Raw genomic sequence first — 13,748 nt, forward strand, 5'->3', positions numbered from 1 at the left:
TAACTTTGAAATTGCTTTTGTTATGTGCTGGTTATTTTTCTATTAAAGTGATCTTGTATTATATAAATTGCACTTTGGGACATAAGTGCAGTAGTGATTTTACTTGCTGAGAAACCATATGCCAGTACACTAGGTTTACACAGAAAACCTAACAGTCAACACATTTTAACTTGTTATAGAGCCATAGCTTTTCTTATGTTTAAGAATTAAAGAAAAAATTAGGATCTTCTTATTCTTCATCAAACTATTAGACAAATTTAGTTTAGTATGTTATAGTGATATATTTAAATTTTTATTGTTAAAATTATTTAAACAAATACCGAAGTTGTATTTAGAATTCTGAAATAATTGAAAAATACACATGCTTTTTGGTAATCTAAAAATAAGATATAATTTTTTCTTTGACTAGCTCATCTTTGTGGAGAAGGATGGAATCATATTGGGGATGCTTGTCTTAGAATTAATTCCAGTAGAGAAAACTATGACAATGCAAAACTTTATTGCTATAATCTTAGTGGAAATCTTGCTTCATTAACAACCTCGAAAGAAGTAGAATTTGTACTGGATGAAATACAGAAGTATACGCAACAGGTAACAGCTATACTTGTTTTGTCTTTTTGTTTTTGTTTTTATTTTTTGTTTTATTTTTTTTTTATCTTCTTCTTATATCTTTTATTTTCTACAAACCCTTGTGTTGAGGTATACTTGTTTTTATTATGGAAATATGCTGATAATCCTGTAACCGTTGGAAATGGTTCATTCTTTTTGTTTTTTAATACATTATTTTTACTAAATCGTCGAAGTAAAAGTAGAACTGATTTCTTTGGTAATAAAGTTTTCTAAATTACTCATCTCATGTTTTGCTCAGTAAACCATTGCATTATCTTACCAAGAAGACACCTCATATGAATAAATATACTTTAAAACTTGGGCTTATAATTTAAGAATTTGTTTTGAAGTGTAATAATTTTGGGATGTCCCTTATAATTAGAACACTAAACCAAAACATTGGCTATATTTGTATATATGTATCTTTGTGTATGTGTTCTGTGGGTTAAGTTTTTGAATTATGCTATTTTCCTAGGTATAGATTTGCTTGAAATAATATGCAAATAGTTAGCAGGACTTAAACCAATTTTTAAAGTACATGGGAGATTTGGAACATACAGTATTTGGGAACAGTTTCAATTTCCTAGAGAGTTGGTCCATAGAAAATGGAATATTTCCTTGGAAATAATGTCAAATATCATTTTATAAGAAATTTTTAATAGGAATTCACAGTATTTTCTGTTCTTGGGATGTTAAAATACAGTCAACTCTTAAGAACAGATTAAGTTGGAGATTTGAAAATAATTTACTAAATATTGTTTTGAAATATCTTATTTAGATACTTGAAATGTCTTGAGGACATTTTTAAAAATTGAGGTATAGTTGACATGTTGGTTCAGGTAGACAACATAATGATTTGATATTTGTAATATTGTGATATATATTGTTTTCGGATTTTTTTTTAGGTTCCACATGTAAGTGAGATCATTTTCTTTCTCTGACTCATTTCACTTAGCATAATGCTTTCAAGAGCCATCCGTTTTGTCGCAAATGGCAAGATTTCAGTACCCTGTGATCTCACTTATGTGTTGAATTTAAAACAAAGAAACAAGCATACACATGAAAAAACAAAAAAACAAGCTCAAAGATACAAAGAACAGATTGGTAGTTGTCAGAGGCAAGGGTGGAGGGTGGGCAAAATGGGTGAAGGGGGTTGAAAGGTACAGATTTACAGTTATAAAATAAACAAGCCATGGGGCTGTAATTCATGGCATGGTGACTATAGGTAATAATACTGTATTATGTATTTGAAAGGTGCTAAGAGACTGGATCTTAAAAATCCTCATCACAAGAAAACTGTGTATGGTGACAGATGTTAAGTAGACTTATGTGGTGATCATTCCACAATATATACAAATATTGAATCATTATTTTGTATACCTGAAACTAATATAATGTTATATGTCAATTATACGTCAATTAAAAAAAGAAAAAAATATAGTCAACTCTTAAGTTGTAGGAGATTTAGAAATAATTTACTAAATCTAATTTAAAATACCTTATTTAGTTTGTATACATACTTGAAATATACTAAGATAATATAAACTGTCATAAAATCATTGAAGATTTTTGTATTTTGTGTCAAAATAAAATTAGAACTCAATATAGATCAGGTAAGTGATAAAGCTAAACAATAATAAATACCTCAGATCTGAGGTGTGTACAAGATTTGGCCAGTGTTTAAGATACACACACACACACACACACACACACACACACACACACACACACACAGACACCCTGTGGTAAATAATCCACAAAGTGGCATGATTTCTATACAAATAATGGAGATATGGCTATAATTCAACTATTGCTTTGAAAACTATATTAGATCTCAATGACTTTTTTTGACCTTAGGTTATGGCTTTTATTGGACAAGGGTCTGTTGGTGCTACAGAACTCCACTCTGCAGTGCAGTGGATATGGTTTTGGCTTGAAAACTTTTCAGAGCAAAGATTACCAATTGCTTGCTATTGAAACCATTAAGTAATACTTGGTATAGCTGATTTTTAAGCAGCATCGAGGACAATGTATCAAAATGATGGAGAGCATGCAGTCTGGACATACTGCGTATCTCCACAGCTTAGTAGCAAGTTAACCTCCCCAGCTTACGTTCCTCATCTGTAAACTGGGATAGTAATCATAGCTATCTTATATGTTTATTGTGAGAAATAAATGAGGTATTGTATGTGAAGAGCATAGATAAATTTTATTTCTTAGTGTTTACTAAAGTTATCATTATTATTGTTTGCATTTTAAAGATTATTTTTGTATGTCTGTTTCTACTACTGCTGTAACTACTATTTCCAAGAATCACTAATTAGATAATGAATTCTTAAGTAACTAAATGAATTCATTTGATGAATAGTTAATAATGTTGATATTGACTGTAGAAAAATATTTGCCCCAGACTAGTGTTTTAATTTTTCCACTTTACAAAGCCTTCCTCCACTCACCCCCACTAATTATACTAGGACCTTTTCCTTCTTAAGATCATTTCTGATTTATGCTAAAGAATAGGAATATATGTTACTGATTTTCCTTTTGCTAATAACAGGGGAACAAGCATCTGATTTTTAAAAAGTGATATAAGAACAGTTTTGTATAAATGTTAAAAAATTAGAGGGACTTAAACACATACTCTTTTGAAATGTTTGTATGAACATTCAGTTCATTAGTACTGCCTGCCATAATTTTTGTGGTGGTATTAGTGTGTGTATTTCTCATGAGTATTGATACAGATAATTTAATTTCTAATGCCATTTTATATCTGTAGAGTCAAAGCCCTCCGCCCATTAATAAAATTGATAAATTTATTATACCCCCAGTTTTTATAAATATTCAAAAATTTTACGTGGATATCACATTGTGAATTTGGCTGTCAAACATTTGTTATATGCTTGATATTAATAGGGAAAAGAAAAACTATAATAATTAAATTTGTATGAAAAATTGATCTGTAAAACCATTTTTGTGTGAACTGAAGCTATATTTCTGGGAAGGATGGGCTAATCTTCATTCATTTAGTACAAATTTATTGAGCACCTTCATTGTACTTGGCAGTCTACTGCTTGCTGAGAATATAGAGATCAAAAACAATCACTGTTGTTAAAGAGCTTATGGGGGAGAAATACAAACACAGTTATACCAAAGTGTGATAATTGCAATGATAGATGCACACAGGGGGATGTATGAAGATAGAGGATGGATACCTGACCAGTAATGTGGACTTAAGGAGTTTCCTAGAGTAATGCTGTAGTTAATTATTTCAGGACTTTGAGTTGGCCAGCGCATGAAGATATTTGTAAGGAGGTCAGAGAAGTGCCTCTGTTTTTTCTCTTAATTTGCCTTTTTTGAGAGCTACTAGCCTTATGGTTGAGGATAAGATGCAAGTGGTGTCATCTAGGAGAGATCTATTGATTTTTAAAAAATATTTTAGAAAATATTGACAGGGTATTATTTGTAAAGTTTTATTTTTAGTCATATGGAGCATACAACATAATTTAATATCTATTTATATTCTTGTACTACCAAGAGCTTCATTTCTTTAATTACAAAATTGAGATTCAGTTATCATGAACATTTGGAAATTAGTTCTACTGAATAGGTATAACTTATAAAGAGCATCTTATTGGTAGATCCACATTCTTTGAGTTTTAGAAAGTACTAGTGTTTGGCATTTGAGCTCTATTGCTTTTTTCCTTGTTTAAAATATATTATTTTTAGTTTTTACATTTTAACCTTGAAATATGCTATTTTAGAAGTTTCATATTTCAAGATTTCTTATGTAAGTTTCTCATTTTTTCTTGCTTATGATTATACAGTAGGTCCTTATTAGTTATCTATTTTATATATAGTAGTGTGTATATGCTTATGATTATAAATTGTAAAGATAGACCAACAATTATTTCGGATGTATGATGAACTTAGATTCAGTATTTTGTGGCATAGCCTGCCCTATAAATGAAGAATGTTTTATTTCATTAGAAATATGAGCTTTAGCAAAATTTCAAAGGTGGAATTTTCTGCAAGGTGACATTCCGCTAAGCATATCTTTATATAAAATGAATTCTATCCTGAGTCATTGCAGTTGTATAAACTTAAGGTAACCCTCCTGCAGCAAATAAAAATAGACAAATTCATGCACTTTAAACAGGTATCCTGGATCAAATGATCATTTACTTATCGGAAATGGTTAATGAAATGTTGCAATGATTTATGGTGTGCTGCAGTCAATTTTCATATTATAGTAATTTATCTTTCATTTTTCAACTGCCTGTCCAGTTCATTTACTGCGTAATAGTTACTTTAAATGTTTTGTCAACTGCTTATTTTTCTGTTCCTCTCCTCTTCCTTGCAGATTCTTATCATGATGATTTAGAGAATAATATTTCATTTTAAATGACTTGTTTTTACTATAGATAGTTTAGAAATATAGGCAGAGTTGCTGTAATGTGAAGCACAGTCATTAATCTGAAATAGCTATGTTGGATTGATTCCTGCTGTTATTATCAAGAACTATAAAAATGTTATAGCTTTTTTGTTATCAAAATATCTTTGAGAATAAGTATGAAATATGTGATGATCACAAGGCAAAGCAGCATGTGTATTTTTATAATTAGAAACATTATTTATTAAGCACTGTCTCTGTCTCAGGAATTGGATGTTGGAAAATAAGCATCTCTGTTCTAATGGCCTTGCTTAGCAAAACGTGTTGACTACCTACTATGTGTACAGTACTCTACTAGGTGATATGAGATCTACTGTTATAATGAATATTTATAATACTTTAATTTCATTTAAGAAATATTTGTTGAGTATTTTCTGTGTGAAAGTTGTTATATTTATACACTATAAATTTCTAGGTCTACGGGTTCTTTATAAGCTCTCTAGGACCATTTGTACAACATATTTAGAATAAATACTGGATTTATATATCTTATTTCTATATTGTTAAAGACTCAGGTAGAGGGACATATTTTTCTCTATCCTGATAGTCAGTAATGTAAAAAAAAAAAAAAGATGATGTGGAGTTTTGAAACTACTTCACATTATAATATTATTAGCTTGGTAACTGAGAACATAAATTATTCTTATGTATATTTAAGGTAGAAATGTTTAGGAATGATGTCAGCAAGGTGATAGAATGGGAGTTTGCAGCACTCATTCCCTCCCAGAAACATTGATTTGAACAATCATCCATATACAAAATACCTTTACAAAAGCTAAGGAGTCCAGGTAAGAGATTATAGCACCGGGTTGGGGGCGGTGGGGGAAACACAGAAATAAGAAAACACTCATTGAAGATGGTAGAAAAGACAATTTCACATTACCTGCATCATCCTTCCCCTAAGCCTGCACGGTACAGGAAGCACTGTGAGAAAGGGTGAGAAATACCCTCTGCAAAGGGGAAGGAGAATGAAATGAGCACCGATTTTGCTTTGGACCCTACTTCCAGGCCTGCTCTAGTGAACCCCGGTGCCTGGATGATCCCTGTGGACCCAGGCGCCAGGCACATCCCAGTGCCACACTGGCTCCTGTGGCCTCAGGCTGCAGGCTGGCACCCGCAGACTCAGCCTCCAGGCTAGTCCCCCTTGTCCCTAGGCTACAGGAGACCTAGGATCCACACCTCCGCATTAGATCCCAGCACTGGAGGTCTAACTGGAGGTCTAACCCCAGCACCTCTGGAGACCCAGGGTCAGGCTCATCCCAGTGGACTCAGGCTTCAGGCCCTCCCCTATGATCCCAGGTACCAGGCCCACCCCCATGGATTCAGGCATCAGACCTACCCGAAAGACTCAGGACCAGGCCTGCCCCAGTGGACCCTGGTACCAGGCTAGCCCCTGCAGCCTCATGATCATGCTTGTTGGCCCAGGTGCCCGGCTTGCCCCAGCACCAGTCCATAGGATTCAGGCTCATGGCCTGATCCAGTGCCAGGTAAGCCCTGTGGATCCATGTTCCTGGGTGGCTCCCCCAGTTCCAGGCTCCAAACTGGCCCATGGACCAGGCTGCAGTCCTGCCACTGTGGACCAGGTTCCAGGCTCACCACTTTGTACTCAGTTACCAGTCCTACCCCAGTGGATCCTTGTGCCAGACTGGCCCTTCAGACCTAGGATCCAGGCCTGCACCCACAGATTCAGGCTCCAGGCTTGCCCTCATGGAAAACAGAAAGTGGCAGAAAGCTCATTTAAAGAAATAATTTCAGGAAACTTCCCAAATATGGAGAGGGAAAAGAACATCCAGATCCATAAATCCCAAAGAACCTCAAATAGATTAAACATAAAGAGACTTTCACCAAGACACATTATAATAGCCCCAAATAAATCCAAGCATTTATGATCAATTGATGTTTGACAGAGGTGCCAAGAACACACGATGGGGAAAGGACAATCTCTTCAATGAATAATGCTGGATATCCTTATGCAGAAGAACAGAAGTAGATCCTTATCTCACACCATATAAAAAAATCAATTCAAAATGGATTAAAGACTTACACACATTAAGACTCGAAACTGTAAAACTACAAGAGGAAAACACGAGGAAAAATCTCGACATTGGTCAGGGCAATGATTTTTTGGATGTGACCCCAAAAGCACAGACAACAGGAGCAAATATAGGTAAATGAGATTGTGTCAAACTAGTAAGATTATGCAGAGCAAAGGAGATAATCAAGAGTGAAGAGACAGGGCTTCCCTGGTGGTACAGTGGTTAAGAATCCGCCTGCCAATGCAGGGGACACGGGTTCGAGCCCTGGTCCGGGAAGATCCCACATGCCACGGAGCGTCTAAGCCCGTGCACCACAACTACTGAGCCTGCGCTCTAGAGCCCATGAGCCACAGCTACTGAGCTCACGTACCGCAACTACTGAAGCCCGCATGCCTAGAGCTCATGCTCCGCAGCAAGAGAAGCCACTACAAAGAGAATCCCGCACACTGCAACAAAGAGTAGCCCCTGCTTGCTGCGACTAGAGAAAGCCTGCTCACAGCAACGAAGACCCAACATAGCCAAAAATAAATTAAAAAAAAAAAGAGTGAAGAGACAACCTATGGAATGGGAGAGAATGTTTGTAAATCATACATCTAATAAAGATTTAATGTCCAAAATACATAAAGAACTCAAACAATTCAACAGAAAATAAATAACCCAGTTAAAAAATGGGCACAGGACATAGATATTTTTCAAAGAAGACATAAAAATGGCCAGCCAGATATATGATAAACAGCTCAACAGCAGTAATCATCAGAAAAATGCAAATCAAAACCAATTGAGGTATCACCTCACACCTTTTAGAATGGCTGTTATCAAAAAGATAAGAGGTAACATATATTGGCAAAGATGAGGAGAACAGGAACTCTTGTATACTGTTGGTGGGAATGTAAGCAGTATAGTCAGTTTGGAAAATGGTATGGAGTTTCCTCAAAAAATGAAAACTATCACATGACTCAGCAGTCCCATGTCTAGGCATATATCCAAAGGAAATGAAGTCAGTATCTTGAAAAGATATCTGCACTTCTATGTTCATTGCAGCATTATTCACAATAGCCAAGCTATGGACACAACTTAAGTGTCCATCAACGGATACATGGATGTATAAAGAAAATATGATATATATACATATGGTTATGTTAATTAGCTTGATTGTGGTAATCATTTCATAATGTGTACATATACCAAAAAAAATCATACACCTTATATAATTTTCATTTGTCAATTATACCTCAAGAAAGCTAGAAAAAATGAAAAATAAAATCTCAAAAAGAAAAACATAACTCTAAAGCAGAAACAAGGAAAGAAAAAGAGGTGTTCATAATCTAAAAAATTTTGTAAAGAGAGTACCTTGGACCAAGAATATATCATTATTTTTTCAGTCTCGTTAGAATAACATATTTTAAAATTGAGTAATGGTTAAAATAAGGTATATAAATACAGCATATATTTCGTTTTTAAGCTACTTTTGAAATATTATTGAGAGCCCTAAGAAAGTTTAGTTTGATGGCATTTGTCAACATCTGCTAATTAAATTTAGGCATCAGGTTCAAAGATTTTATTAGTTTTCTTGATCTTTTTAATAATGAAAGTAGATGACATTAATTTATCTAAAACTGCGCTAAAGTCCTTGTGTACTAGTAGAGGTCTGAACTAGGAGAGAGGCCCTTCTTCTTCCTAGTCCTTTGTGAACCTGTTGTGAAGTCTTCACTCAGCCTTTATATACTGTTCATTGATTTTGTTTTTGATTTTCTCACAGTGCATATAATGTCGATTTACCTTTAGATTCTTAACTCCACAACTGATTAGATTGACAGTAACAGTAGTAATAGTAGCTGCAGCAGAAGTAGCAGTTAACAGTAACAGCAACACAATATGTTAAGTTTTTTTAATGATCTTCCCTCATAAGATAGGTATTTATATCAGATATCACCATTTTATAGAAGAGGAAACTGAGGTTCACGAGAGCTAAAGAAATGACCCCAGTCATGTCACTAAACACAAAATATCTTTTAAACATAGTGTTCTATTATACATCATTCTCCAAGATGTGCTGGAATTGTTAATTATCCTTAGTACTCGAAGTCCTTAGAAAGGCAGTTCTGTATATTTTCAAATGTAATTTTTAATGATAATGAACTGTTTGCTAAGGAATATGATGCAGGATTTTTACATCTTCCTTTTTAAAAATGTCCCTTTTGCTATTGTTTACAGAAAGTATCACCTTGGGTAGGCTTACGCAAGATCAATATATCCTACTGGGGATGGGAAGACATGTCACCATTTACAAACACAACACTACAGTGGCTTCCTGGTGAACCCAATGATTCTGGGTTCTGTGCGTATCTAGAAAGGGCAGCAGTGGCAGGCTTAAAAGCTAATCCTTGTACCTCTATGGCAGATGGTCTTGTCTGTGAAAAACCTGTTGGTAAGTAGTCCAGTAAACTAGTATTCTTTAAAAATCTGTTTCCAACCCTTCTTCCCACTACCCTCTTCCATGGTGTGATGCTATGTAGGCCTGAAGTAACTTGCACCGTCTTTTTATGATGCTGATTTCAATGTATATTTTATCTTTATTCACATTCCCCACTTACTATTAGTGACCTCAGCCTTAACTTATGAAAATATCAAAATTGTATTGTTTTATACAATCTTTATTTCTTGGTTAAAATAGTGAGATTATGAACATACGGTTGAGGTTACACCATAGTAATAATCTGTTCTTAATATTTTAATGTGTTTTACTTTTATAATAATAGTCTTTGTAAGAAAGATTTATCATTAAGATCAACAACTCATTTTAATCTTACAGATCTATTATTTCAGTTGGCAAACGAAGAGAAACATTGCTGTTCCATCTTTTGAAATGTGTTTTTGTTACGTGAGAAAGGAATATTGAATTCTTTTCTCTTTTTTAAAATACTATATTTTGTATTGCAGAAGAATATACATAACATAAAATTTATAATTTTAACCATTTTTCCCTTCAGTGTTTTTGAGATATAATTGACTTTTTAAAACATTTTTAAAGTATAGAGTTCACTGTCATGAAGCATATCCACATTGTTGTTAATCTATCAACACTGTCCATCTCTAGAACTTTTTCATCTTCCCAAACTGAAACTCCATATCCATCACACAATAACTCCCCACTCATCCCTCCTCCAGCCCCTGACAGCCACCTTCTACTTCCTGTCTCTATGAGTTTGACTGCTCTAAGTATCTCATATAAGTGGAATCATAAGGTGTTTGTCCATTTGTGACTGGCTTATTTCTCTTAGCATAATGTCTTCAAAGTTCACCCATGTTGTAACATATGTCAGAATTTCATTCCTGTTTAAACATGAGTAATTATCCATTGTATGTATATACCACATTTTGTTTATCCATTCATATATTGGTGGACACTTGTTGCTTCCACCTACTGACTATTGTGAATAATGATGCTATGAACATGGGTGTACAAATATCTGTTCCAGTTCCTACTTTCATGTCTTTTGGGTATGTAGCCAGAAGTGGAATTGCTGTATCATATGGTAAATTCTGTGTTTAATTTTTTGAGGAATTGCCATACTGTTTGCTATGGAAGCTTCACCATTTTAACATTCCCACAAGTAGTGTACAGGCTTCCAATTTCTCCACATCCTTGCCAACATTTAAAAAATAGTCATCCTAATGGGTGTGATAAATATTATATTTTATGTAAACATTTTATAGTAAATTGTTTTATTTTTATTGTTTGTTGCTTTGATAAGGCGTGGAATGTTTATAGAATTATGGCTAGCTAGAAAAGTAAATAATGTTAGTGTACATAATACTTAGCCAATAGATAGAAAAACCTAGGTCATGTATTACATTTCTATTTAAAAAATTTTAAATTATACAATTTTATGTACTTTGTAAATGATTAAAAATTTCCAAGGTATTATAAATTTCAAATTAGATAATAAATTTAAGAAGTATTGACATGTCATCTTCATTCTCATTTACCTTATCATACAATTTTTACTCTAATTTTTATCCCACACTTGGCTTAATTGAAACATTCCCTAAACAACAAAATGACCGAAACTCGTATACTTGTGTTAGAAAGCAGTTAACAAATAAAATAATTATATTTGCTGATTTATTCCAGTTAGTCCAAATCAAAATGCAAGGCCTTGCAAAAAGCCATGCTCTTTAAGGACATCGTGTTCCAACTGTACCAGCAACGGCATGGAGTGTATGTGGTGCAGCAGCACGAAGCGATGCGTTGACTCGAATGCTTACATAATCTCTTTTCCATATGGACAGTGTCTGGAGTGGCAGACTGCCACCTGCTCTCGTAAGTATTTCTCTAGAGTCCCTTTTTGTTTAACTGCAGCATAAATCACTTTTCTGTGATGGACAGAGAAATTGAACATTTGAGGAAGTTTTAAAAAATGAGAAAAAATATTGTCACTCATTACAATTAAAAATTGCTAGTTACAAGTAAAAGCTAGTTTTAAAACCTCGTAATGCTGTAAGCCACTGATTTACATTATACCATTATTTTGAATTCCCCTAAGTATATTACCCTACTATGAGCATTTTGCCACATTTGTGTTCCCCTGGACTCTGAGTGTGTGTTGAAGACAGAGCAACACTTCATGAAAGTGCTCACTTCAGAAGGATCGCACTGCTTCGTTGTGCTTCTTTAGTGTCCTTTAATCTAGCACAGTTCCTGTGTCGTCTTTTTTTATAACTGTGATTTTTTTTTTTTTAAAGAATCTACACCAGTTGTTTTGTAGGTTTCCCAACTTGGATTTGTCTAATTGTTTCCTCATGATTAGATTAAAAGTTAAGTATTTTTTGGCAAGGATATATCAGTGGTGGTATATTTGCTACAAATGCAAGATGTATAATCTTGGCGTCACATGGGGAGTTGTGTCACCAGGCCAGTACTGAATTTACTATGGGTTGTGCTTCGGGGGAAGACCCTGCCCCTTGCTGGTCTCATGTTTTATAAGGACTGTAGAATGAGGAAGCACCTGACAGTCTGTGTTACTGGGTACTGTGTAGTTATTAGGCAGCATGGTCATCCAGTTATAAGCCCTTCTTGCTCAGATGAGTGCCCTCATTTAGAGGCAGCTGCTTAAGCCAATACAGGTGGAGACTGACTGTCTCTTCCGGACCTTACATTACTCCCAGGGAGGATGTTTCCTTCCCCTAGGGACCCAACCAAATCCACATTTGTTCCATATCGGGCACCAGTGTTGCTTGAAAAGCTGGGACAAAGTGGTAATTGCCACAGTGTAGGCTAGAACTTGCAGGCTTTAGCTGTTGTGTGCATTTATTCTTCCAGGCTCTTGGAGTCAAGTGGAGAGGTGTTCCTGGGATGGGTATGGCTGGACCTGTTATGGGTTGAGCTCCCTGTTGCTATCCCATTTTAGGAATTTTGATAAGGAATGGAGACGTACATGATCAAGTGTGTGACAAGGGGGTGTTGCAGGCATAAAATGGTCTTGCTAGCACAGAAAACGTCTTATAACTAGGAGCCAGCTGCCGAGGAAGGTTGAAATACCAGTCCTGGAGACTTGTGGGGAGTTGAGACATTGCTCAGCTTCTCCTGCCTTGATTGTTATGTTTGTTTCACAAAAGATTATATACGTATGACCCATTTAGATAAAGTTGAAAATAAGCAAAACTATGCTATATTGTTTAGGAATGAATTTTTTAGGTAGAACTGTAGGGTAAGGTAAAAAGTTATTCTTATAAATGTCAGATAGTGGATGCTGCTGGAAAAGATTAGGGGTGCTGATTAGGAAAAGTGTACAAAGGAGGCAATGTTCTGCTTCTAGGCTGCATGCAGGTACAGAATATTCATTTAAAATAATTTATTAATATCACATTTTTCTTTATGTACTTCTATGTATGTGTGTTATATTTCACAATGCAAAAAGGCTAAAAGGTAGGAAAAAGGAACTTGGCAAGTCTCCAAGCTCTTAAACTTTTAAGAACTTTCTAAAAATTATTTAGAGTTAAGTCTAAGTTGTCTTCTCCATTCGCAAATCTTTCTTATATTCCATTCTTTTCATTTGTTCATCTTCTGGAAAATAGTCTTCAGTAATTCTTTCCAAATAAATTTGTGGCTAGTAAACTTTTTGAGTCTTTGCATGTCTAAAAGTGCATTTTTCATGTTCACTTGAATGATAAAATGCCTGGGTGTGGAGTTCTAAATAAATTGTTTCCTTAGAAGGTCTAGCATTCAGTGTTGTGGATAAGAATTTTCATGACAATCTAATTTTCATTCTTTTGTGGGACATCGTATTTTTTCCTTTCTTTGAGAGCTTTTAAGACTATTCTCTTTATCCTTGGCATTCAAAATTTTGCAGTTTATTTGAATTCAGTTTTACAGTAGTTGATGTGGATTTCAAAAATGGATTCTCATTCGCTCTTAATCTGGAGAGTAGTTTTCCTTTATCTGCTAAAAATGTTCCTTAATGTCAAATTATTTGTTTTCTTCTCTTTACTCTTATTGGAAATCTTAAAATAGTCATTGGAATTTTTGGATATATATCAATACCTCTTGTTTTTGCCTTTTTTTATAGGAGTATAGTTGATTTTCAATATTGTGTTAGTTTCAGGTATATAGCAAAGTGATTCAGTTATATATATATACATATACATATTCT

At 34.5% G+C, this 13,748-nt stretch overlaps 1 protein-coding gene across 2 annotated transcripts in view; it reads left to right on the forward strand.

The window, feature by feature from the left end:
• The window catches only part of ATRNL1 (attractin like 1), a 744,759-nt gene that overhangs the window by 180,822 nt on the left and 550,189 nt on the right, over positions 1–13,748 (forward strand). For both annotated transcript variants that reach the window (XM_024121650.1, XM_024121651.1), the window contains exons 15-17: positions 410–591; positions 9,310–9,523; positions 11,231–11,419. In XM_024121650.1, coding sequence (XP_023977418.1) covers positions 410–591; positions 9,310–9,523; positions 11,231–11,419 — 585 coding nt within the window. The remainder of the gene's footprint in view (positions 1–409; positions 592–9,309; positions 9,524–11,230; positions 11,420–13,748) is intronic.

The sequence above is a fragment of the Physeter macrocephalus genome, chromosome 20 (genome assembly GCF_002837175.3).
Source record: "Physeter macrocephalus isolate SW-GA chromosome 20, ASM283717v5, whole genome shotgun sequence".
In the NCBI taxonomy this organism is placed as follows: Eukaryota; Metazoa; Chordata; class Mammalia; order Artiodactyla; family Physeteridae; genus Physeter; species Physeter macrocephalus.